Source organism: Clarias gariepinus, chromosome 9 (assembly GCF_024256425.1).
Source record: "Clarias gariepinus isolate MV-2021 ecotype Netherlands chromosome 9, CGAR_prim_01v2, whole genome shotgun sequence".
Taxonomy (NCBI): Eukaryota; Metazoa; Chordata; class Actinopteri; order Siluriformes; family Clariidae; genus Clarias; species Clarias gariepinus.
This window is the reverse complement of record NC_071108.1, coordinates 32,524,699-32,550,000: the sequence shown is the minus strand read 5'-3', so window position 1 is coordinate 32,550,000 and position 25,302 is coordinate 32,524,699. Positions and strand designations below refer to the sequence as shown.

At 41.9% G+C, this 25,302-nt stretch overlaps 1 protein-coding gene across 5 annotated transcripts in view; it reads right to left on the bottom strand.

Moving 5' to 3' along the window:
* Nucleotides 1–9,353: 9,353 nt before the first annotated feature.
* Nucleotides 9,354–25,302, bottom strand: part of ep400 (E1A binding protein p400) — a 35,097-nt gene continuing 19,148 nt past the window's right edge. For 3 of the 5 annotated variants that reach the window (XM_053503605.1, XM_053503609.1, XM_053503608.1), the window contains 25 exons: nt 25,008–25,177; nt 24,447–24,643; nt 24,195–24,306; nt 23,790–24,074; nt 23,596–23,670; nt 23,378–23,512; nt 23,236–23,280; nt 22,984–23,137; nt 22,152–22,387; nt 21,829–22,002; nt 21,689–21,736; nt 21,460–21,596; nt 21,299–21,355; nt 19,888–19,966; nt 18,870–19,067; nt 18,730–18,775; nt 18,491–18,600; nt 18,177–18,375; nt 17,103–17,248; nt 15,960–16,148; nt 14,863–15,022; nt 14,567–14,730; nt 14,146–14,274; nt 12,265–12,318; nt 9,354–11,251 (listed from right to left, as the gene is read on the bottom strand). In XM_053503605.1, the coding sequence (XP_053359580.1) occupies nt 10,880–11,251; nt 12,265–12,318; nt 14,146–14,274; nt 14,567–14,730; nt 14,863–15,022; nt 15,960–16,148; nt 17,103–17,248; nt 18,177–18,375; nt 18,491–18,600; nt 18,730–18,775; nt 18,870–19,067; nt 19,888–19,966; nt 21,299–21,355; nt 21,460–21,596; nt 21,689–21,736; nt 21,829–22,002; nt 22,152–22,387; nt 22,984–23,137; nt 23,236–23,280; nt 23,378–23,512; nt 23,596–23,670; nt 23,790–24,074; nt 24,195–24,306; nt 24,447–24,643; nt 25,008–25,177 (3,671 nt within the window). In that variant the 3' untranslated portion in view covers nt 9,354–10,879. The remainder of the gene's footprint in view (nt 11,252–12,264; nt 12,319–14,145; nt 14,275–14,566; nt 14,731–14,862; nt 15,023–15,959; nt 16,149–17,102; nt 17,249–18,176; nt 18,376–18,490; nt 18,601–18,729; nt 18,776–18,869; nt 19,068–19,887; nt 19,967–21,298; nt 21,356–21,459; nt 21,597–21,688; nt 21,737–21,828; nt 22,003–22,151; nt 22,388–22,983; nt 23,138–23,235; nt 23,281–23,377; nt 23,513–23,595; nt 23,671–23,789; nt 24,075–24,194; nt 24,307–24,446; nt 24,644–25,007; nt 25,178–25,302) is intronic. The other 2 variants (XM_053503607.1, XM_053503606.1) reach the window with 2 other exon arrangements.

Here is a 25,302-nt window from a genome sequence, read left to right as displayed (position 1 = left end):
GATCACCGTCTGACCCCACAGAACTCGATCAGGCGACTGAATATTTAGAGTCGACATTTCGCTATACCCTAGATAATGTAGCTCCAGTCAAAAGAAAAATTATTAGAGATAAAAAACTTGCTCCCTGGTATAACGATCACACGCGCACTTTAAAACAGACCGCTCGGAAATTAGAACGTAAATGGCGTCAAACTAAATTACTAGTATTTCAAATAGCATGGAAGGAGAGCATCCTGAACTATAGAAAAGCTCTTAGTGTAGCTAGATCAACATATCTCTCCACTCTTATAGAAGAAAATAAAAATAATCCTAGATTCTTATTTAATGCTGTAGCCAAATTAACCAGAAATAAGACCACTGCAGAAATCTCCACAACAACATCATGCAATAGTGAGGACTTCATGAACTTTTTTAATAATAAAATTGTAAATATTAGGCATAAAATTGAGGTTTTGAAACCGAACAATGTAATTGATGCAGATGTTAATCTAGCCATGTCAGACCAGAACCTAGAATACTTCACTCCCCTTGAAGAGAATGAACTAATTTCACTCATCTCTTCTTCAAATTCATCAACCTGTATATTAGATCCTGTACCGACACATTTTCTTAAACAGATAGTACCAGCAATAATAGAACCCCTGTTGAGAATAATTAATTCTTCACTCAGCATTGGATATGTTCCAAAATCTTTTAAATTAGCAGTTATCAAACCAATAATTAAGAAACCTGACCTCGACCCCTGTCAGCTGTCCAGTTACAGACCAATATCAAACCTCCCCTTTATCTCTAAGATCCTGGAAAAGATAGTAGCGGAGCAGCTATGCTCATATATACATAGGAATGGCATACATGAACTGTATCAGTCAGGATTTAGGCCTCATTACAGTACAGAGACGGCGCTCGTTAAAGTAGTAAATGACATTCTATTGGCCTCTGATCAGGGTTGTGTAACTATGCTTGTATTACTTGACCTCAGTGCAGCTTTTGACACTGTTGATCACGCTATTCTTCTTCACAGATTAGAAAATGTAGTGGGAATTAAGGGTACAGCCCTCTCCTGGCTCAGATCCTATCTGACCCATCGTTATCAGTATGTAGACTTAAATGGTGATTATTCTGCATGTTCTCTAGTGGAGTTTGGCGTTCCGCAGGGTTCAGTTTTAGGTCCACTGCTTTTTTCCCTTTACATGCTTCCTCTGGGCAACATAATCCGTAAGCATGGTATTAGTTTTCATTGTTATGCTGATGATACACAGTTATATGTCTCAGCAAAACCTGATGAGAAAAAACAGCTTACTAAAATTGAGCAATGTGTGCAGGACATAAGAAATTGGATGCTAACTAACTTCCTTCTGCTAAATCCGGATAAGACAGAAGTTCTAGTCATAGGACCGCATACAGCTAGGAGTAAAATTTTAGATCATACCGTAACTTTAGATGGCCTTTCTGTTCCATCAAATGCAACAGTAAAAGACCTTGGTGTGATTATTGATTCCAGCCTTTCATTTGAAGCACATGTAGATAATATTACCAGGATAGCATTCTTTCACCTCAGAAATATTGCCAGAATAAGAAATTTATTGTCGCTAAACGACGCAGAAAAACTAGTTCATGCTTTTATCACCTCTAGGTTGGACTATTGTAATGCCTTACTGTCTGGTTGTTCAGCTAGATGCATAAATAAGCTTCAGCTAGTCCAAAATGCAGCAGCGAGAGTCCTCACCAGAACCAGAAGATATGAGCACATCACCCCTATCTTATCTTCACTCCATTGGCTCCCTGTGAAATTTCGCATTGATTTTAAAATACTACTCTTGACATATAAAGCATTAAATGGTCTCGCGCCGCAGTACCTGAGCGAACTGCTAGTGTCTTACGATCCGCCACGCCTACTTCGATCAAAGGATGCAGGCTGCTTGTCAGTACCGCGTATTATGAAAAATACAGCTGGGGGCAGAGCTTTTTCTTACAAAGCCCCAAAGTTATGGAATAGTCTTCCAAATAGTGTTCGGGACTCAGACACAGTCTCAGTGTTTAAGTCCAGGCTAAAAACCTATTTATTTAGCCAAGCATTTTTATAAATAGATTTGCCATAGGTAAAGGAGCAGATCTGGGGGACTCATGGACGTAGAGTATTATGGTAAACTGGTATGTTTGGATGCTGTCTTCCTCACTCTCATTGATCACTCAGGTTTGCTGATGGTGAGGTGATTGTTTGCTTTACATGTCAGGAAGCCCTCATGTTTGTGTTTCCTTCTGGCTCCTCCCTTTTAGTTATGCTGTCATAGTTAGTCCTGCCGGAGTCTCTGCTTGCACGCTACAGTTAATATACATTCACATTATACATTGTGTGACTGTGACCATACCTAACTGCCATCTCTCCTCTTCTTCTCTTTCCCCCCCTCTTTCTTTTTCCTCTCTCCTCCTGTCCCCCCCTTTCACTCTTTCTCTCTCTCTCTGTCGAGCTACACATGTCGTTCCTGAGCTGCCAGTGATCCAGACTCCCTCTGCCCTCCGGACCTGTCTAACCCATCCTGGTGCCCCGCTTCTGGCTGAAGATCTCGTCACATGGATGCCCCGTGTGTCTCTCTGGGATGCGTCTGGTGTCTGGGAATGATTCTCTCTACCTAGAAAATGGTTCTGGCCTTGACTGGTGTTGGCAACTGTTTCTCTGGGGACTTGACAGTTCGATAGTTCATGACTGGAACTTCTTACAAGTCTACCTGGGTCTTCAATAACTACCTGGACTCCATATTAACATCAATTAACATCAGCTATTATAGCTGACATGCCTCCCACCCTACACACTGTATAAATGCAGATCATTTACTGCTTTTTGTTTCACCCAAATGAGGATGGGTTCCCTGTTGAGTCTGGTTCCTCTCAAGGTTTCTTCCTCTTACCATCTCAGGGAGTTTTTCCTTGCCACTGTCGCCCTCGGCTTGCTCACCAGGGACAAACTGACCATTTTGATTCATACAAATTCACATTTCATACAAACCTAAATAATTCTTTTGACTATGTAAAGCTGCTTTGCGGCAATGAAAATTGCTAAAAGCGCTATACAAATAAAATTGAATTGAATTGAATTGAAGTTACCTGAACACATTCCTTCCTATCAAATATCCCACACGCCACACGTTCAACAGGAAGCTGCGTCATCCAGATAGTGCTGACGATATCACCCATACCGTGGCCCTAAAGCATGTAGCGTGATCTTTTCTTGGAGGGTCGCGTAATAATCACGTGATGATCACATGGTTGTGTCAATCACATCTTGCGTACCGCTATGAGGAACAATAACCACTGTACTAATAGAATGTACTAATATGTACTGTATGATCATTAAATTTAGTTGTATATTCATTTCAACAATGGACGTAATCACAGAGCGGCCTTATAGAGAGAAAAAAAATAATCAGGATATTAATTGAAATCTTTTTTCAAGTTCAAGTAGCGGTGAAAATGTTTAAACGACGTGGCAATAACTCCCAGCTGAGGTCCTATAATGTGCAGGTAGTGTTGGTGTGCGATTGTCTGTACAGTACACACAGACAGATTAAGTTCTCCATCGATTTTCCAAGGATCGGGTGTTCCACTCGCTGAATGTTCACGGGAGCGACTGCAGTGGGCTCCGAGCCTTCTTCTTCGTTTGCCCTATTCAAATGTTTTACCGCGGCTAAGAGTTTCATCACCGTACCGTGCTTGAAGTCTTCTTTAAATCTCAATCAGGCTTTTACGCCTTCATTCGGCAGAAATCAAGTCCTGGTTTGTCTTGAATGGCCCGCGTTGTAAACAGATCCTCAGAGCGACGGCAGCTGCTGCACTTATCATAGGCATTTCCTCAGGCGTTTCCTACTCCTGATTTAGCAGTGCTTAGATAAAACAACAACAACAACAACAACAAAAAGACCAAAATAGGAACAACAACAACCTGTAACTCTTGTTACACGAGTCTGCGAGCGCGCGGTGCGGTTAAGTGTTGTTTCTACAGTATGTTTGAAAAAAAAACATTTCTAAATAATTTTTGTTTTTTTACAGAATGTTTCTACAATTTACTTGATACATTCTTATCTTATAATAAGAATCCACTGAATTAGCCAAGGCGGGTTTAATGTGTGAAGGAATAATTGCCCAGGCGACAGTAACCAGGCTAATTGAGCTAATAGCTGCGACTTAAACACCAGGGATTAAGAACACTTTTGTACAGTGAGATCCTGTTTAAACTGCAAGATAAAAAAAGATACAATTTTGGAACAATCACCAAATAAAATAAAAGTTTTAGAATGTTAAAAAGAGCATTATTAAGCACAATGCTAAGCTGCTAGCGACAAGCTATTTCTCTTTGCTAGCTTTGCTAGCTGCATTATGTTCAGGGAGTCAAACTAAAGGAGGAAACGCAGTAAAAGTCTCATTTTGGCGTAACTTTTGATTTGAGGAGAAAAAAAGCATAAATGCATAAATGTTTATCTTTTGGTCATTATGTTAGCTAGCTAGCCAGTTATGTTAGCTTTTAACTTCAAGCTTTCAACTTCTTAAGACTTCACCAACAAACCAGTTTGAACCAGATTACGCTGACAGCGCTAAGGACAATAAGGCTCCTGGGAGAACCAGGGCGTGATTTACTGGTCGCTGTCTGAGCGGCCAATTTAACTGGCTTTGTACATGTATTTTGCACATGACGCTAATGTGATCTGATCTAATTGAATCTAATATGATTTAACCTGATCTGATCTAATCTAATCTTTTCTAACATAATCTGATCTAATTGAATCTAATATGATTTAATGTAATCTGACTAATCTAACATGATCTAAACTAGTCAGATCTAATACATTTTTTTCTAACCTAATCTGATCTAATCTAATCTGATCTAATCCAACTTTTCTAATCTGATCTAACCTAATCTGATCTAATCCAACTTTTCTAATCTAATCTGATCTAACCTAATCTGATCTAATCCAACTTTTCTAATCTAATCTGATCTAACCTAATCTGATCTAATCCAACTTTTCTAATCTAATCTGATCTAACCTAATCTGATCTAATCCAACTTTTCTAATCTAATCTGATCTAACCTAATCTGATCGAATCCAATTTTTCTAATCTAATCTAACCTAATCTGATATAATCTAATCTGATCTAATCCAACCTTTCTAAACTAATCTGATCTAATCTAATCTGATCTAATCCAACCTTTCTAATCTAAACTGATCTAACGTAATTTGATATAATCAAATCTAATCTAATCTATATAATATTTTAGGTTTTTGCAAATAAGTTTTTTAGAGCTTAAAATTTTGAGGTACTAAAGATTTTTGTCAAATGTAGAATTGAAAACATGGCTCTGTGGTTGGCTTGGATTCTGTCTCGTGTAGCTTTGGATACAAGTGTGTGTGTGTGTGTGTGTGTGTGTGTGTGTGTGTGTGTGAATAAATGGAAATAAATGGAAATGTAAACATGTTCATAATAAATGTCCTGTTAGAAAGCACTGTCTGTTGCAACTGTGCTACCATGTTTGTGTGTGTGTGTGTGCCTGTGTGTGTGTGTGTGCCTGTGTGTGTGTGTGCCCCAGTTGATTTGGTAAGCAGGGAGTAGGCTCATATTGCCAGGCTGTTTCATAATCTGATTACGCAACAGCCTGAAGCAAACACACACACACACACATATACACACGCGCGCACACATACACACACGCGCGCGCACACACACACACACATGCACAGCAGGAGGCAGGAGCGTATCAGGCTAAGATCAATGACACTGTCAGACTGAGCAAAGAGGCTCCAGCAGATTTGAAGCATGACCAATAAATAACATCCTACCGTCCCTCTTTCTCTCTCTCTCTCTCTCTCTCTCTCTCTCTCCCACACACACACACACACACACACACACACGTCAGGTTTTAAAAAGAGTCTACTATTACAACACAAAGACAGAGAGAAGAGGAAGTGCAGGGCCTGCTGACCTTTCACCTCCATCCGCTAAATGTGTGTGTGTGTGTGTGTGTGTGTGTGAGTGTGAGTGAGAAGACAAGAAGCTGAACCTTAATGGTGTCTGCAGACACAGCCATCTCACTTTTTCACATGTTAATGTGTGTGTGTGTGTGTGTTTAAACTCTGTGCTGATGGCATCAGATTAACAGCCTCTCGCTGAACCTACAGTAAATGTCGCCATATTTGGTGAAACAAGGCAGCGGATGAACACCAGCCGACTTGCACGGGCACAGCGCGGGTGTGTGTGACGGAGTCAAGGCGGCGCTTTGCAGATGTGCAGCTGACGCCTATATGATGTCTCATATAACGAGCCGAGAGGCCGTGTTACAAAAAGCACAAACGGCATTTAATTCCAGGCCGAAGCGCTCATCCGATTGTCTCGTGTTCCTCAAAGTCACCTGAGGGACATGACGCTTGAAGGTCTTCTCCCCTGAGACGAGGAGTAACCTGAACCCCCCGGTCTCGGCGGGGAGATCACCGCGAATAAAACACAACCTCCATCGACAACCTGTTTCTCTTAACAAAGAGCAGAGAGAGAGAGAGAGAGAGAGAGAACGGATAAGCTCTTATTACATTTCTACCTTTTCTCTGCATTGTCGCAGACTCACAAATTCATCAGACATTCATGGGAAGCCACGGGTGCCAATACTTCTGGGTGTGGAGTTACCCAACTGTGTAGAGAAAGCCCTTTTAGGATTTGATGTTATTGGGGCGAAGAATGCAAAATTCAGGTAGATATGAAGTAAAGGAACACTTTACTGTGGGTGAATAAGGTTTAATCTGAAATGCAAGGGGCGTTCGAGTCAAAGCGGGACCTTTCATTCCGCAGAATAACAGAAGAGTTAAAACTCCCTTAATGTCTCTATATCATCCCCTCCTACACTAATGCACTCATCCCAGTGTTTCACTAGTTCTTGGACACCACCAGGGTGGAACGTTTTTCTATCGGACTGCCTGATTCACGTCTGACACGCCGGCCTCCCAGGAACTCCTTCAACGAGCCCAAACATGTGGAAACGGCAATAACTCCCGGTTCCTGAGTTCCTGTAATGTGCAAGTGGTGCCAATCCATCACAGGGCTCACACACTCATTCACAATTAGGGAAACTGCATGTCTTTGGACTGTGGGAGGAAACCGGAATCCCCAGAGGAAACCCACCAAGCACATGCAAACCCCATGCACACAGACCCCAAGGTGAGAATCGAACCCTTAACAGTAAACAAACACGAATAAAAAATAAATAAATAAATAAATTTTGTCCGTTTTTTTAAAAATGCAAATTGTCAAAGTGCTTATTCGCTCACGATGATCAAGAACTTCAAGAACTCATGTTGTCGGAAAACTCTCCAGATCTTCAGAGCCACACACACACACACACACACACACACACAAATTTCTCACAGTGATGTTGAATGTATGCAGGCTCAGATATATTCCGTACGTGCAGCCAAGTTTCTCTCACTCAAAGCGGGTGAAGAATCCACAGGCCAGTCTGAGACACTAGTCAGGCAGGAGAGGACGAGGAGGACGAGGAGGAGGAGGACGAGGAGGAGGAGGACATAAAGGAGGAGGAGGAGGATGTCAGTCAGTTTTGACATCTGGACAAATCTCTCTGCTATTGTCCTTGTGTTTTGTCCACTGGAGCTCAGATATGGACAACAGCGCCCCCTCTGGTCCACTACAGCAAATTGTGCCTTCTTCATTTAATTGTACTCATCTTTTCAGGTAAATGTGTTTCCAGACCCGCCCTAATGTTTCCCATATTACTACGATATCTTACATTTATGCTTCACAGTTCATGAGATCAAAAAGCTAATCGGTTCTTCCAAAACTTAATAACCTGAAGCTAGCTTAACATGATTGCTTTAGGTTTTATATATTTGAACTTTATCACTTGCCATAAAGCTTTAACCCTTAAAGCTCAGAGCAGTTTTAGTTTTTTTTTTTTGCATCACTGTTTTAATGATTATATTAAGGCTTATATCAAGGATTGCGCAATATAGTGTGTGTCATAGCCTTTTTTCAGCACAACCCAGGCAATATGATAATATATTACATACAATCTTGAACAATCCCTCCCACCCGCTATACAGAGTTTCTCTCCGAGCAGAGGAGCGATTTCAGCCAGAGACTGATTATGACCAGGTGTTCTACAGAGCGCCACAGGAAATCTTTTCTCCCAATGGCCATAACTACGGGATGGGGACTGTCGGTAGTTCCTGTTCAATAATATTTTACGACACTACTGTTCCCACAACTCAAGTTCCAAGTGTAAAATCTGATTACCAATACATTTACGCAACATTTCTTTTCCTTTACACAACATTTCTAGTGCAATATGTAACTTAATTGTGTGAAAATCCCACAATTTCTTTTTTAAATAAATTGTCAAACACACACACACTGATTACATCCAGCATAATGTGTAAAAAGGTTCTTACTGACTCACGACGTCCAGCTCTCGTATTGTAACATCAATTAATATCATTATTATTATTATAATCACCTTCATTGATAGAACGATTGTGGGAATGGTCATAGGGTTGGAGAGCCGATGGGGATGAGGACGGAGTAAAGGACAGAATCACAATCAGAATGCGGATCGTGTAATGATAGGATGAGGAATGAGAATAAAATCGAGAATGTTCATTATAAAAACGAGTGTAGACAAGAAGAGGATGGTGATGGAGTAAAGGATGAGCATGGGGATAAAGATGAGCAAACGTTATAAATGATGCATTTTAAACAATAAATAAACACAGATGGTACATAATCTCCCCTCGTTCCTCTGGAATGAAATGTGGTTTTTAATTAGTTTCCAGCGTGCTGGCTGAATCCTGCAGTGAGACGTCTAACACCAAAATTAAACCCGCTACTGAGCTGCAAAATCTGAATATCCACTCTGAGGCTCACCTCAACAGGGAGCACATGACACTGCAGAACTAGCGATTAAAGACTCGTGCGAACATGCACGATGTGACCGTCACATTCTTTTTTTTTTCTTTGCCGTCTAGAACGTCTTTGCTTGCTGTAGCTTCACTGGAACAAAGACGCCCAAACCCATTCTTGCATAACCGTGAATCTCAAAGACGTACTGTGTAGAAGAACTGGGGTACCGAGAAACCTCAAACACTTAGGTTTACGTGTTACCTCTCAGACAAAAAGAGCGAGAGCTTCTCCTCTCACTCCACGTTTTTTTTTTTTTTTTTTAACAATAAACATTAATAAATAGCAATGGCAACAAAAACTCAAATGCTAAATGAATAGCAATGAGAACGACAAGCAGGAAATGGAACTGCTTTTTAATGTCACGTCATCTTCAGAATCTCTAAATCAGAAACGAACACAGTGTATTGGTATAAAAACAACACTTTATATAGAGTTGAAAAAAAAAATCCAATGAAAACACAACTGCTTTACAGTTACAAATGTCTTCCCTTCTGTTATTTACACATTTGTTCCTCAGGAGTGAATTAAAAAAACAAACAAACAAAAAAAAATAATCACGACAAATTTCTATGAAAGATGAAGGAAATCTGAAACCTTACAGAAACATCAATACAATTTTACAGTGCAGCTGGTAGAGAATTAAGAGAGGAAAAAAACCCAAAAGAAAACGTCATTTGCACTCCGACGTTATGAGCCGTTCGACTATCAAACGTCAGTCACTGCTTAAATGTAACGTCCTCATACACACACACACACACACGGAGATGCACCAAACCTGTCTTTACTTTTTTTCCATATATATATTAAACACGAGGAACATTTTCCCTAATGTTTTTGTGTGAGTGAAATGGCTGCTGGATTCATTTTAGACCAAAGACGGATGGTTGAAACATTAGATGCCGGCCATGACAGTGACATTTTTTCAATATTTGTTGTGAACCACTGTGCGAGACGCTGTACCAATTCATTTATGTCTCACCCACTAGCACTACGCCATCATGCTGTCTTTAGCATATCTTCTCCTCTTCTTCTTCTAGGATCGGTGCGTCTCTGGTAAACAACATGACAATCGCACGTTTACGACACTTCTAACTTTAAAAAAAAAAAAAAAAAACGGTAAAATAAAAGAACGATGAGCAGGAGCATTCATAACACCAAACACTTCGTCTCCAAAGACAGATTTCGACCTGCTCGTTAATCCAACGTGGCGCCCGAGACGGCTAATCCTACACCCTGGACAGGATGTTCACGCGCTACTAGTCTCACCTGACCACGACTAAAGAGGACGTTCAGCTAAATATATATATATTTACACGAAGTGCACAGATGCACAAGGGATCTCAAAAAGGTCCTGGGGCTTTTAACTTTAACCCCCACACACATACAAACCTCAAACATCTAATCAGCAGATTAGTCCATCATCGAGACTGTAGAGTGGAGAGTAGGGACATGATTGCAGTGTATAATGCTTACACACTCAGACTTGTGTTTTAAAGGCTCGTGATTTTTGTCAGGATGTCTAGAATTACCTCAAAAAAAAAAACAAAAAAAAACGCTCATACGTAACGGGCGTCAGGGACACATTCGATTAGTTTTTTTGTTTGTTTTTTTTTCTTTTTCCAAAGATAACAAACGTCTAATGTTACTAGGTGTATAAACACAGAAAGATTGGTGTGACAACGTAAAAAAAAAAGAAAAAAAAAAAGACAAGTGTTAATAATCCTGTTAACATCTACGCTGTGGTGTGTCTTTTTTTTATTTTATTTTTATAAGTGTGTGTGTGTTGTGATCCTGTCCAGAGGGGTCTTTGCTCAAGTCTTTAGCTTTATGACACACTGATGATGATGACGACACTGGAAATGTGGAGGATGTCTGCTCAATGAACTCACAAACTGTGTGTGTGTAGCTTTTTCTGTGTGCGCGCGCGCGTTTAGCTGCCTCCGCCGGGTTTGGCGGGTGTTTTAGCGCGCATGGCGGTTCCTGCGCGGACGTTCCCTTTGCCCGGTTGTGGCTGCGGCGTCCCAGGCTGCTGTCCCGACGTGTCGGCTGCGGGGGTCACTGCAGAGTTCGGCTGCTGGGCGGGGCTTTGAGGAGCCGGCACCGAGATCTGAGGTGAGGACGCGGGTGCTGCCACGGTAACGGTAACCTGCTGCTGTGGCTGCTGGAGGAGTTTCTGATGGACTACCTTTGCGGCCGAGGCGGCGCCTGCGGGGATCACCTGCGCCTGAGGCTGAGGAGACGATCCGGCCGGAGCTGCGGGAGCTGCCTGGGTCAGAGTCACCGTCTGAGCCTGAACCTGGACCTACACGCATACACACACACACAAAGCGGAGAAAAAAACAGATAAAAAGGATGAATACAGATGATTAAACTCAACATGATGCTTGTGTGTGTGCATGTATGTATAATCTTTAGGTTCTCAAAATACACAATGCTAAATAACGTTCAGTCGATATAGTGTGTATATAACAAGCGCAACAAATAAAACTCCCAGTTTACATCGAATCATAAATCGGACCCATTTTTCAGATTAGCAACAGAATAACAACTTTTTTTTCCCCATTTATATAGACACACATAGAACTGGCACACTTTCAGGATGTCCAATGTTCAAATACAAATATTCAATACTCGGTTGGTAAAAGTGCAATGAGGCATAATGATTTATTTATTTCTGTGGACGCTGAGCCTTCTTCAATTTAAAAACAGTTAATAAAAAATAAAGAAATCGATACAACAAGTCAATTTGTCTCAGAGTCCACACATGTGGCACAAAAACAGCCAAATCAGGGACTTGAGGCTGGTTAGATCTGCTTGGTTGTTTCCTTTCCAAAAAAACTATCAGAGTTCACAGCATGTTGTCTTGCTGCCAGAGTCGGGTGTTTTTCCTGTAACCGGAATGATAGGTTGGAAGAAAAATAAAAATAAATAAAGGGTCTTGGGCTCGTAATAAGAACATACATTTGGTTGTATTGGAGTGGGGAGGTTTTTCTGCAACGGAAATGGGGATTTAGATTGTGTGATCTGGCAACCCTGGTCAGAGAAAGATCGACTACAGTGTGTTACACCATTACAGACGAAATACAATCCCCAGTGTTGACTGAACACTCAGCGCTGCATGGACTTTTGCTGTGTACTTAACACCAGACTAAATCTGAGGAGGTCAACAAGTTGCTAGTGTTTATTTATGCTATGTATTTGAAACCACAGTGATTATTAAACATCAGTTTAGCCTGCTAAAGTGTTGCATTCTAAACTGTAGGAGTGTAACATTCAAAAGATAAGAAGTGTGACGTCACACTTGGTCAGTCTTACCTGCTGGGGTGAGGAGACTATCTGCTGCTGCACTATCTGTGGCATTTTATTGACCTACAAGAATAGCAAAGGAGAAAGGTGGGAACTTAACCACAGAGCACGGGAAGCACATCCACACACACACACACACACTCAAATCTACACAAGTCGGTTAATAATCAGTGTTAAAATTTGAATACAGGTAGTCCCCGACGTACGAACAAGTTTCGTTCCAGAAGCAGGTTCATAAGTCGGATTTGTTCTTAAGTCCGACAAAGTGAGTCTTGTACACCTTTGACGTGAACATACAATGTAAAGCATAACAATCCACTTGACTAAATCTCTGTCCTCTATGGCGTCAGATTTATGTCAAAAGTCATGAGCGCGTAAGACATGCTCACGAGCACATTATGTTATTTCACACGCGCAAAAATGAACCTTCAGCTAGCATGATAAAAGTACTCGCGCACAAATTCAACAACCGGGAGGTGTACAGGCAGCTGCGCGCGAGCGCCTGGCATACTCTCATAGGTTAACTCTGCTCGCGCAGTGGAATCCTGCTCGCGCGCAGCGGGCTTCTGCTCGCGGAGCGCTGTTTTGCTCGCGCAGTGGATTTCTCCTCGCTCAGCTGATTTATGCTCGCTCGAGTCTAGATGACTTTTGACAATTTGGGGGCGGAAACCAAGGAGGGCACTGACTCTCTTATGATTGGTCACTTTCATCGTAATCACACCCACAGGGACATCCTTGTACCTTGATTGACAGCTCTCATTACAGGAAGGCACGGAGTCGTCTAAGATGCAGTTTTTAAAGATTACAAGTTTTAAAATGAGTGTCAGGCGATCAGCATCACAAGTGTTGGCTAAGGCGTTAGCTACAGAACGAATAGGCTAGCTAGTTACGTTACTTATTGCTCAAAAATATGGTAACTGATTTAACTATGATCTGCGCAGCATTTTATACGTGGATAGACAGTTTATGTATATTAGAAAATTAATTCCCACTCTTCTTCGGTGGTAACTTTAACCCAACTCCGTGCCTTCCTGTAATGAGAGCTGTCAATCAAGGTACAAGGATGTCCCTGTGGGTGTGATTACGATGAAAGTGACCAATCATAAGAGAGTCAGTGCCCTCCTTGGTTTCCGCTGAGCGAGGAGAAATCGCGCAGCTGCCTGTACACCTCCCGGTTGTTGAATTTGTGCGCGAGTACTTTTATCATGCTAGCTGAAGGTTCATTTTTGCGCGTGTGAAATAATGTGCTCGTGAGCATGTCTTACGCGCTCATGACTTTTGACATAAATCTGACGCCATAGTCCTCTTTCCCCAACACTGTGGGCAGAACCTGTTATGGCGCCCGAAGGAAATGGAATCTCACGTGTCGAATGTTACAGTCTTGTCTCTGTGCGAGGAGAATCCCCAACGCCATTTTGTCTCAGAGCTGTTTTCCACTGTATTGGACTGTGAACTGTTGAGGATTTTTCCAAAATGAGGATTTTTCTTTATCAGGACAGACATTTTCTATTACCGCGCTCCAGGACTGATTCTTTGAAACCGCTGAGGGCGACTCATTTCTCCTGCACCCCCACACATACTATACTGGACTTTAGACATTTAATACATTCACTTAAACACTGAAAATATTGTATTTAATTGTAAATATTATTTTACTATTTTTTGTACAATACATGCAAGCTATTTCCGCGATTTGTTCGCATCTACAAATGTTCATAGAACCACGATCTGTTCGTATCTATGGAAACTTACAACTCGAATGTTCATAAGTCGAGAACATAATCTAATTAAACTAATTCTGGTATTCTAATTTTATTGCAAATTATCTTTAACAGTTCTTTTGTGTGTAAGAGAGTTTAAGAGAGAGTGTGTGTGTGTGTGTGAGTATACCTGTAACTGCTGCGTGGCAGATTTCTGGAGCGGTATAGAAGTGAGTAACTGAGTCTTAATGCTCTGCTGGAGCTGCGTAGTGGTGTACGTCACCTTCTGAGTAGTCTGACCCGCCTGCTGAGTTGCCAGCTGCATCACACAGACAGAAAAACAAGGGCGAAAAAAAATTTAACCTAAGGATGAAAATGTCCCGACTCACACGATGTTCAACAACTGTGGCATTACAGATGCGTACAGGGACCTGAAACCGAAACTAAGTCTTATGAAAGCAGTGAAATGTTGGATTTTTTTTTTTTTTTTAATGCACAAATTAGTGACAAGACATTTTAATAAATCCCTTTTGAGCCTCATAATGGAAAGAACGTAATGTGTTAGAAGACAGACAGATATAATTATTATAAATAAAAAATAAATCACAAACTTGTGGTCTTTTCATATAAAGTGTGTGAGAGACCTTCTGCGGCACCGCAACCTGCGTCTGTTGCGGTTGTCCTGCTTTCTGCTGCACTGCCACCTGCTGCTTCTGTCGCAACAACTGCTGAACCTGCTGACCTTGATGAACGAACGAACCCACCATGGATCCAACTGCACACACACACAAAAACAATAAGTGTAATTTCATTCAAATTTAAGCCCAGAATTTAATCTCTTCAAACCTGCATCATCTTCATGTTGTGTTTTGAGACACGTGTGACGCGTTTCAGTTAGCACCTGTACCTTTCTGCGTCTGACCGATGGCCACGCTGATTCCAGCCACGGTCACGGGTAGGGTGGACGACACTACGGGCACAGACACCACCGGAGGAGGTTTGGTCAGAGTCACCTGGGCTGTCTGACCCGCCTGCGCTGGGACGGTGGCTGTAGCCGGGACTCGTGTCTGATACAGAGCGAGACAATAGCTTAATAAACCGTCTGTCTGCCTCTTATACACAGTCAGACATATCTAACATTTTAAAACAGTTTTTTTTTCTTTCATTGTAATTAAAATTAATGTTCCATATATCCGTGACAGTTTTTATTAGTCCGTTAAGAAGAAGAAGGAAAAAAAAAAACTTAACCGATGCTCGTCTACAAGAATCAATATAAATCTTGAACTTGAAACATTTCTTTTAATGGAAGGGCTGATTAAACTGTCGCAGATTTATTTCCCAAGTGAAACTGAGAAAACACTGAAAGGAAAATTGTAATAAAAAACAAAACAAAACACAGAAACCTTAATTGCTCTGGGACTTTAGACTTAAGCAAGTGCACTGTTATTATTATTATTATGTACTTGGGTTCGAGCTCCCCCGTCAGTGGGTTGCTACACCTCATGGGACAGTGGATGCTAAATGCTAAGGTACCGAGGTACTGATCGTAAGGTCGGCGGTTCGAGCCCCAGCTCCACCAGGTTGCCATTGTTGGGCCCTTAAGCAAGGCCCTTGCTCCAGGGGGCAACCGCAAAAATCTAAATTTCCCTTTCGGATTATAAACTAACACATTTGTTAACACAAATGTTAATTTTAAAAAAAGTAGAAGAAGAAGTTAAAAAAGCAATTTATTCTGATCTTTCTTGTTTTGGACCTGCGCATTTCTGTCATGAAAAAAAAATAGTGCAGTTGGTTGCTCTGGAGGCTAACTGGAGATTTCATTAAACTGCTTCATTTTCGCTCAATGTTGAGAAAATTACATGATAAATCTCGACCTGCTCTCGGAACAAAAACAAAAAATAATACGGTAGCACATTTGTATTCATACAAATTTAATTGGGCTGGTAGGCAGCAGTGTGTGTTGTGAGGGAGGAAGAGCAAGAGGGAGAGAGCGCGAACACTCACCAGTCTGGCCACCTGCAGGTTAGAGGCCGTGGTCCCAGTGATCATGGTTCCAGCTCTGTTCACGGTGGCCACTGCGGTGAGCTGCGTGCCCGCCTGAGGTGTTGCAGCAGTTTGGACCTGCTGGGGCTGCTGGGTAACGGTGGACTGCTGGCCCTGAGCAGCCACGACCTGCAACTTCTGTTTGTGCATCTTCAAAAAAAAAAACAACAACACACAAATACATTACTTCTAACCATCAACCTTTCATGTGTTTTGGCTCTCCACCAATTGTTCTCTTGGGTGACTTTATACCGATCTTTTTGCAAAAAAAAGCAAACAGCTCAGCTTTGCTTGGTTTGTGAGCCTTGATTCTGACATTCCAGAAGTTTATTACAGAGTAAATTGCAGTGGTCTCTTATTTCTCTCTCTCTCTCTCTCTCTCTCTCTCATATATATATATATATATATATATATATATATATATATATATATATATAAAAAAATTCGGACCTCGGCTCAAAGAAAATCTTATTGTAAGGACCCTTATTAAAATTTTTATTCAGTACCTAGGGCTTTAAAGAATATAAAGCATTATTTATAAAGAGAATAGAATGTTAGCTCCTGGCAAATCTATACCTGGCAAAGCTTCTGCTATTTTCTTGCTTATAATTTCTACAAGATTTTCTCACGGGAAAACGATTAACCATAGACCGCTTCCTGCGTGGTTGATGCCTGCGTTCTATGTTAGAACCTTCATATTACCTTGGAACAAGCTCCCATTTATAACAACACATCTGACCCATAGGAAATTAGAAAAGGAAATGAAACACCAACTCATTCGCTGTCTATGAAAAACTCGTCGTTCATTCGCAGATCGCACCGAACCGTTTTTGCGCTACTGATGACGGGACGCTTCTTGTGACAGAATGCGATTCGCACCCTGATGTTGTGTACTACAGCGAGAGGTGCTGACTCAACGTTAACCGCGTAGCAAACAAAGCGGCCGTTCGGCAAATCTCTGATCTGCATCTGCACTTCCTGCGTCGATGAAAACCGCACCAGTTTCAGACCTCCAGCGAAGTAGAGCGATGTCAGCGATTTGCTTGAGTGCAGCTGAGAGACAGGTGTGAAACCGTGTGTACGAGTGTGTGTGTGGGTGTGTACCTGTTGTGGTTTGTTCACTGCTTTGATCTGAGGAGACGCAGCCTGCTGCTGCTGAGGCTGTTGTTGCTGCTGTTGTTGTTGGAGCTGCTGCTGCCGGAGCAACTGTAGTTGAGCCGGGGAGAGTTTCGCCTGAGACATCCCAATCCCTGTTCACCAGGAGATAAAAAAAAAAAAAAAAAAATATATATATATATATATATATATATATATATATATATATATATATATAACAAAAAGGGATGTGATATGCACGATGGACTGATTCACGCTTGTGATTTGGGGCTTAAAAGTGTTTGGATATCTTCAGACAAAATGGACCGATACTCTGAGGAAGGTGAAAGTTGCTTAAAGAGAATCATCACTAGTGACGAGACACAGATTCATCACTATGACCCTGAGAGTAAACGCCAGAGTACGGAACGAAAACATCCTCAATTACGAACTGAGAAGAAGTTCAAAAGTCGCCCATCGGCTGGAAAACTCATCCATGTTTACAGTTTTCTGGGATTCTCAGGGGCCAGAAGTATTGGAACAATCAGGAAAAAGGTTTGACAATCAACAGTGCTCGTTACAGTGAGACGCATAATGAAGAGATGAAGACTAAACCTCAAATTAAATGCAGAGGGCGTTGTGATCTCGCATGACACACTTCTGCCCACACTGTCAATTATCCTCCCTACAGTCCTGATCTCGCTCCATCAGACTTTCATCTGTTTGGTCCCCTGAGAGCAGCCCTACAAGGACGAAGACAGCGGTGCATTCGTGGCTCGCAGCTTAGACCAAAACTTTTGTTTAATGAGAGAATAGAGAACTTGGTCGTCCTACAGCCAGAGTGCGGATAATTTTTGACTCACCCTCGTACTTTGTACTATGTAAGGAACAAAACGCTTGGGTGGTGTGCTGTTAAAAAAAACAACTAATCAGTGACATGGTGATGTGTAACAACTGGTAACAACGACTACCGTGAAGCTGATTAATTTCCTGTTAGAATCATGATGACAAATGGTTTAAAAACATGTCATATATTGTAATGCAAGTATTAAAAGAGGTGTGTGTGCGTGTGTGTGCTCATACCTTGAGCTACGAGCGAGCGTGCCTGCGACTGCACCTGAGCCAGACTCGTGGACACCACGGTCGAGGCGGTCACCGGGGTCACAGCGCGAACGCCCTGGTTAGTCGCTATGGCGACGACCTCAGCAGGGGTGGCGGTGGGAGCAGTAGCGACCGTCCTCTGCTGCGTGTGAACCACCTGAGCTGTAGCAGCAGCTGTAGCCTGGGGTAGAACGGTAACGTATTGAATCAGTGCATCAGTTACACAAAGTCAATATAAAAAAAAAATTAAATAAACAAACATCTCGATTGTGGTTCAGAGAGAAAGCATGGCTTACGGGTAAAGCTCCGGGAATGACAGGAGAAGCGAGTCGCTTGTTTCCTTGAAACTGGCCTGGAGGAACGCTGGCTACTGTGTTCACGATCACGTTCCCGCCAACTGCAGCTGCTGAGAGAAGGAGGGGAAAAAAAATATTAAAAAAAAAAATCCCCATCATCATCCTCACTTGAGTGCAAGACAGAGAGTGTCTGTCTTGATGTGACAACAGAGAGTGCAGTGCCCGAGACAAAAAGATACCTGTCTGAATGGCAGTGCCAGCAGCGGCTGTCTTAATAGCTCCGGTCTGAAAGTTAAGAATTAACGATACACAAACTTAATCATTTTTGCATTTTGCATAAATTCATAATAATAAAAATGTAGACGGGTTGAATCCTGACCAGCACGGCGGTGTTGGGGACTGCGGCAGCTCCTTGCTGTGTGCCCTGAGGAACTCCAGCAGCCTGTAGTCCAGCGGTGGCGACCTGCGGCTGGGCTTGAGGCTGAGCGGTGGCTCCTGGGGTCCCAGGGGCAGCTCCTGGTGCTTGCTGCTGCTGCTGCTGAGCTAACTGCTGAGCCCGCTGTTGCTCTGCCTGAGCCTTTGAAAGAGAGAGAGAGAGAGAGAGAGAGAGAGAGAGAGAGAGAGAGAAACGGCTCAGTGAAAAAGCTTTATTTATGCTGTTATCGCACAAACATGGTAGATGAAGCGAGTGCGTAATGACAGCAAATTCTCAAGATACTTAAAACAAATGCTACATTCCTTATTTCCACCGACTTCAGGACAGCAAAAGGATGTTACTAACCAGACACTAGTGCCAATCTAGCCGTAACTTTCAGCAAGAAAACCCATCTCACAATGTTACGCAATCTTAAACAACACTTTGTCAACTTTGTAACTGTGTGTACAGCTCTAACTAGCTTCTAACTAGCTTCTAACACAAGGCTCAATCCCAAATCCCTCTATAACCCCTGACCAAAGGCATAAGGTGTGGAACAAGGGGTTGTACACCTTACACAGCAAACTAGCATTTTATTGAACGCTATTTGGGATTCAAACCTGAAACTGTTATTAGCTATTGATTAAGCTCATCATTTTTTTCTTAAATCTTAAATTTGTACACTGAGGTAATCATAGTATGAAAACAAATAAAATTTCTGCAAATTAGTATCCTTATTGCCTTCATCAATTTCACACACTCTTTACTCTTTGAATAAGCTACCATGTGGTATAAAAAGGATTAAAAAGACTTCAGATGATGCTGTGATGAAAAAAAATTAACTATGGGTTGGCGACAGATCATTATTGATTATTTTTCTAAAAACAGCGAACCACTAAGTGTTTTATTGCGAGTAAATTTCAAGCACACATTTTATGTCAATAACAACAGCAACAATAATACAATTCCTCAGAAATCTCACCTTCTTCTCTTTAGCGATTCTCTCCGCTCTCTGAGAGGCCACCTGGATGGGAGGCAGGGGTTTATCATAGCTGATCCCGCTGTGCAACAGATTTAGAAAAGAAAATTTGGATTAGTAAAATCAGAAAGATTATGTGACAGTTTTTTTTCTACCAGACACAAGTACTCCTTAGGCTGCATTGTATCTCGAACATATTACTAGAACATGACCATCTTGATGATCATTCTACACTATGATCTTCTGGTGCCTTAGTTTTAGAAGTAAAGAATCAGGAAGTATCGATACATAGAGAAAATTCATAAAAGATTTTTTGGGTATTGTGACAACTCTTCTGCCTACCAACGGTCTCTCAAACTAAAGGCTAATATTCTTCACTTTCACCTGCAGCGCTGTTCTAACACTGTCGCGTACTGTAACTTTGGGCCAGTGTTGGGTCAAACAGTTATGGTTGTGGTTTACAGATCAGAAGGTCAAGGAGTTCAAGCCACCACTGTTAACCCTATCTGCTCCGAAGGACGCTGTATCCTGGCTGACCCTGCGCTCTCTGACTGGGATATGAGGGAAAAAAAATTTGAGCTGTAAGGTACGTGTGACACATAATTGAATCCTATCTCTTGTTATTTATGTTGTTTATTTGGAGAATTAAACAAAGTGTCCACTAAATGGCAGAGCAGAGCCAAAACATCTTTATATGTCCAATAGGTTTACAAGTTAATCTGTAAGTTTAACAAGTTAAGGTTAAGCAAAATTTTGAGCTCTATCTCTCTGGAAAAACCTTGTGCTATTGGTGTAATTGTTGTAGAGATTAAAAAAGGTTTTAGATTAACACTTAAATAATAACTGTAATTCAAAAACTAATACGACAATCTAAAATACAGATTCAAGTTACGAATATCCACAGCTACGGATGGACGGTGGGAACAAATTGTGTAATTAGCTCACGAGTACTGCGCAAAGAATAGACACTGCAGTGCACCAGATACCAATATTTACAATTATATATAATATTTTCAGCGTGTACGTGAATGTATAAAATGTCAAAGATTTAGTAAAGTGAATTGGTTTGCTTTACATTGTATATTCGTGTCAAAAGCGTATAAGACTCAGTTTGTCTGACTTAGGAACAAATCAGACTTACGAACATGCTCCTGGAACGTTTGTTTATTCAGTTTGGGACACTGTCACATGGCGCTATACCGCCTACATTGATTAAAGTGACATTTTCGACAATGTGCCAAATGACAAGAGAATAGCGGAGCATATAGTCGACATAGGGGAAAATACAATGGATACCAGTCCTAAGGCTGCAAATGTGTTTACTGAATATGACTGAGGTAATTACAATGCCAGGAAATACATAAAAAAAGCAAAAAAACAAGGCGGCACAGTTTGCATTATAGATCACACTTACCTTTCAGCCAAGACGGAAGCATGCTTAGGGTTCTTCTGGAACGGATTCATACCCAGCCTGGGGAAAGAGGGAAAAACAAACAAACAAACAAAAAGATGAAGAAGCAAGCAGGGTCATTGTGACCTCCTCCTTTTGAAGGCATATCCACTTTAAGCCCTTACAGAGGTTTTATCGGAGCACTCCTCTTGCTGGCGATGATCTTCATGAGCTCAAAGCGGTTGTTGTAGAGCTGGATCTGGGTGGCGTTGTCGTCCTGGGTGTAGATCTGACACGTGCGCAGCGGGCGGCTGTTTTTCGTCTGTAGAAGCAGGGGAAAAGGGAATAGAGATTGAGCATAAAAAACGTAATAAATAAAAATTTTTTTTAAAAATGCTGCATTTGTTATCCAACCTTATAGATGCTCTTGGTCTTCTTCTTGGGATTAGCCTCGTAAATCAACTGCAAGACGAGACGCGTGTTAAGTTATTACAATCAGGACAGACGCAAAAGAAAAACAGTTATGATGTGTCAGTTTAAACGCTCACGCGCACCTTGCCCTCCTCGCGGGGGATGATGACGTTCTCGTAGCGGCTGCGGCACTGTTTGGGCGAGCGGTAGATCCTGCTGCAGGAGCTCACCACGTCGCTCACCAAGTCCCAGTTGGGAGTGTGAGCCGGAGACACGATGGTCAGGTTCAGAGGGAGCTCGAGCAGCTGCTTCACAGCCTGATAAAGAGCACAGAATACACTGATCAGGATACACTGATATCTGTTACTGAGCTGAACCATTCCATAGGGGGGCAAGTGTGTGCGTGTTAAAAACGGTTAGAAAGAGTCCATTCGTGTGTGTGTGTGTATGTGTGTGTATGTGGTACCTGTAGCAGCGCCCAGTCTTCACTAATCAGCCACTCTGGGTTGTCCTGTCCCGGCTCCATGGTGGGTTTGACCAGCGAGGGCAGCGGCTTGGCGAACGGAGCTTGCTGTTTAAGAGAGAAGTTCTTCTTCTGGTCCTTTCCTTCTCTCCGCACCTTCAGCATGCTCGCCTTATCGAAGAGCGACCGTGGGGGGATCACCGCCTCGCCGTGACCCTTCTTCTTCTTACGACCCATGGCTGAGGAAACACCACCATGTGATATAAGTGTTGGCCAGAACAAATAAAAAAAATTTATGTTTCATTGTTCTGGTATAGCAGTTAGTCTAAAAAGTTTAGTTTTTTGTTTTTGTTTTTTTTAAGTTTGTTAAATGAAGTCATGTTTGTATCATTGGTTAAAATTAAATAAAAATTATGTTCATTCTGCACAATCCTGAGCCAGACAAAATAAAATGTATGCACACTTAAGGAAAAATAAAAAGGAGGGAAAAAAAAAAAAAACAGTATGAGGTATATTAATATAATATTAAAAATATTACCGTAGTATCATAATATCCTGTATATCAATATATAACCTATAGCAATAAATTTAATATAAAAATATTTATACGAGTTTTTTTTCTTAAAGTGTGTATAATTTTTTTGGGCTGATTCTGTGTATATATGAAAAATGCCGGCCTGGTCCGATTGCTACACCGCAAGTATATTTCAGAAATGTGATGCTTTGGAGGAGTTGATGTGATTTAAAAAAACAATACATTTTTTCTACTTATTAATTCACACTTGTTTGTCATCAACAAACTCTAATAACACTCTTCATGGTGTTGATTTCCTACCAGACGGGTCCATCTTGGGTCTCTTGTGCTCTTTGCGGATGTACACCGGGGGCAGTTTGGACTCGGGCATGGGGGCGGAGTCGTACATGAGGCAGATGACGGAGTCGATGTAGATGTCGTTATCGTCCTGAGGAGGCGTCGGGGGAGTCCACAGCTACAGACAGAGAAACGGGAGATCGTCATCGCACTGACACGTGACAAACACGGGCATGTGAGACGCTACACGGGAAAACGTACGCAGGATTAACTTACTGGCATCATTTCTGTCTGACCGTCTGCAGACTCGAACACGTACTCCTACAGAGCAGGAAAAAAAATGTAATAAAGAAAAAAAGAAGACTTGCAGAACCTTATTGGCTGACCATACAGAATTAAAAAGGGCGTGGCGGCGTACCATGTTGTAGGCATCCTCTCTGGTGTACGTGAAGAGATCCTCTTCGTCTTCCAGAGCAGCCTGCGCCTCTTCGTCCTGCTTTCGCTTCAGTTGCTGCCGCACCTCCCAGGTGCGTTTAGCGGCTTCGATGCGCTCCTAAAACAGGCACATCATAAAAATTATCTTTCTATAAAAGGATTTTTTTTTCCCCTTTAACATTTAAATGTCTCTCCTTTTACCTTTGCAGCAGCCTCGTCTTCGCTGATGTGAAGATATTCCAGGTACTGGAGTGCGTATCTCTCAATTGGAGTAAGCTACAGCAAATATATATATATATATATTTCTTACTTCTTCTAATAATAATAATAATAAATAATGATAAAAAACTGACAAAAATCTCCATTCCATTAGATCCGTGCTGGTAATTAATTACCTGTTCTACGACAGACGCCAGCTCTTCCAGCTGAGAAGTCTCATCCGTCACCTCAGACTCCTCAACCTGCTCCTTTTGCCCTTCCGCTTTCTCTCGCTTTTTCACCTCCAGCCCCTCGTCTGGGTGAAGCGTCTGCATCGTGATGGTGTTGAGGGCCTGGATGTACGGCCTGGCCACGTGAGGAGGGATGGATTCTGACGGAGACGGCTCCTGGTGCAGCACGACGAACTCCTCGACCTTCTCTCCGGATCCGGCTTCGACCTCAAACAGGTCTTGGATGGTGCGCTGAACAAAAAAAACCAAAAAAACAAAACAAAAAAGGGAACCCTTAGAGGCGATACTTCAAACGATGGGGAAAAAGAAGTTAACACGTACTATATAGCGTGTTGCTATAGGCGTGTGTACCTGTGTGAGGAAGGCGAGTGTGTAGTCTGTGCCTTGTGCTGCCACTTCTCTGATCAGGTCCTTAGTGCCGTTCTTCAGTAATTTCTCCTCTATGGAGTTTCCGCTCTCCAGCCTAAGGAAATCGACATTTAACCCTAAATTCCTCTTGCTCTTTCGGTTAGCATTTACAGTATATTCATTAAAATAAAGTTGGCCCAGATCTGTGTTTCATATTTTTTAATTTAATAGCGAGCCTCACTGTTAGACACGCACCTGTAGATGTGGATGTCTTTGGAGCGTCCGACTCTGTCACACCACTCCTGCGTGCGGGCGTCCATGCTGGGGTTGAGATCCGTGTCGTAGAACACGACCGTGTCCGCGTCGAACACGTGGCCCACGGCAGAGCAGCAACGGTTGGTCAGGATGGCACAGAAGAACCGCCTGTTGCAGTTAAACACCTTCATCTGATCCTAAAAAGGGGCGGGGCAAGAGTTGAAAAAGTTATAGCAAAAGGGTATACAAGTTCTCTGTTTTTAGAAATGTGATTGATGAAAGACAAAACACTTCTGAGAATCCAGAAAATTCTGGACACACATTAAAACTAAATTATTATCATCATCATTATCTACTGCTGGGAAAGGACAGGAAAACAAAAGCAACATGTGGTATAAGGATTGAGAAACCAGATTAAAAGATATTGCTTTTAAGACTTCTCGTGGTCCGTTTTTTTTATGTCTGCGTTAGAGAAAAATCATTCATATTCATCATACATACAAGCCTGCACTTTTTTTTATTCTCCCCGCCCCACCTCTTCTTCAAAATACACCTGTATACCTGTCTTTCATGGTGGGAGAGGCTTTCATCCAGTCGTACAAACGTAAAATGCCTGCGGTCCAGGAAAGTCTCCAGGATGTCGAGCATGCTGGCCATCTGAGTGAAGACGAGGACTCTCCTGCCCTCCGCCTTCAGCTTGTGTAGCAGGATAGACAACGCCTCCAGCTTACCTACACACACAAACACATTAAATCCGAAATTTCAACCAACAGAAAAATTAAATGTTTAATATATCACACACAGCGAGGTGTCGTTATATTACGTGTACCCTGTGATTATCCTTAATGGACAATCA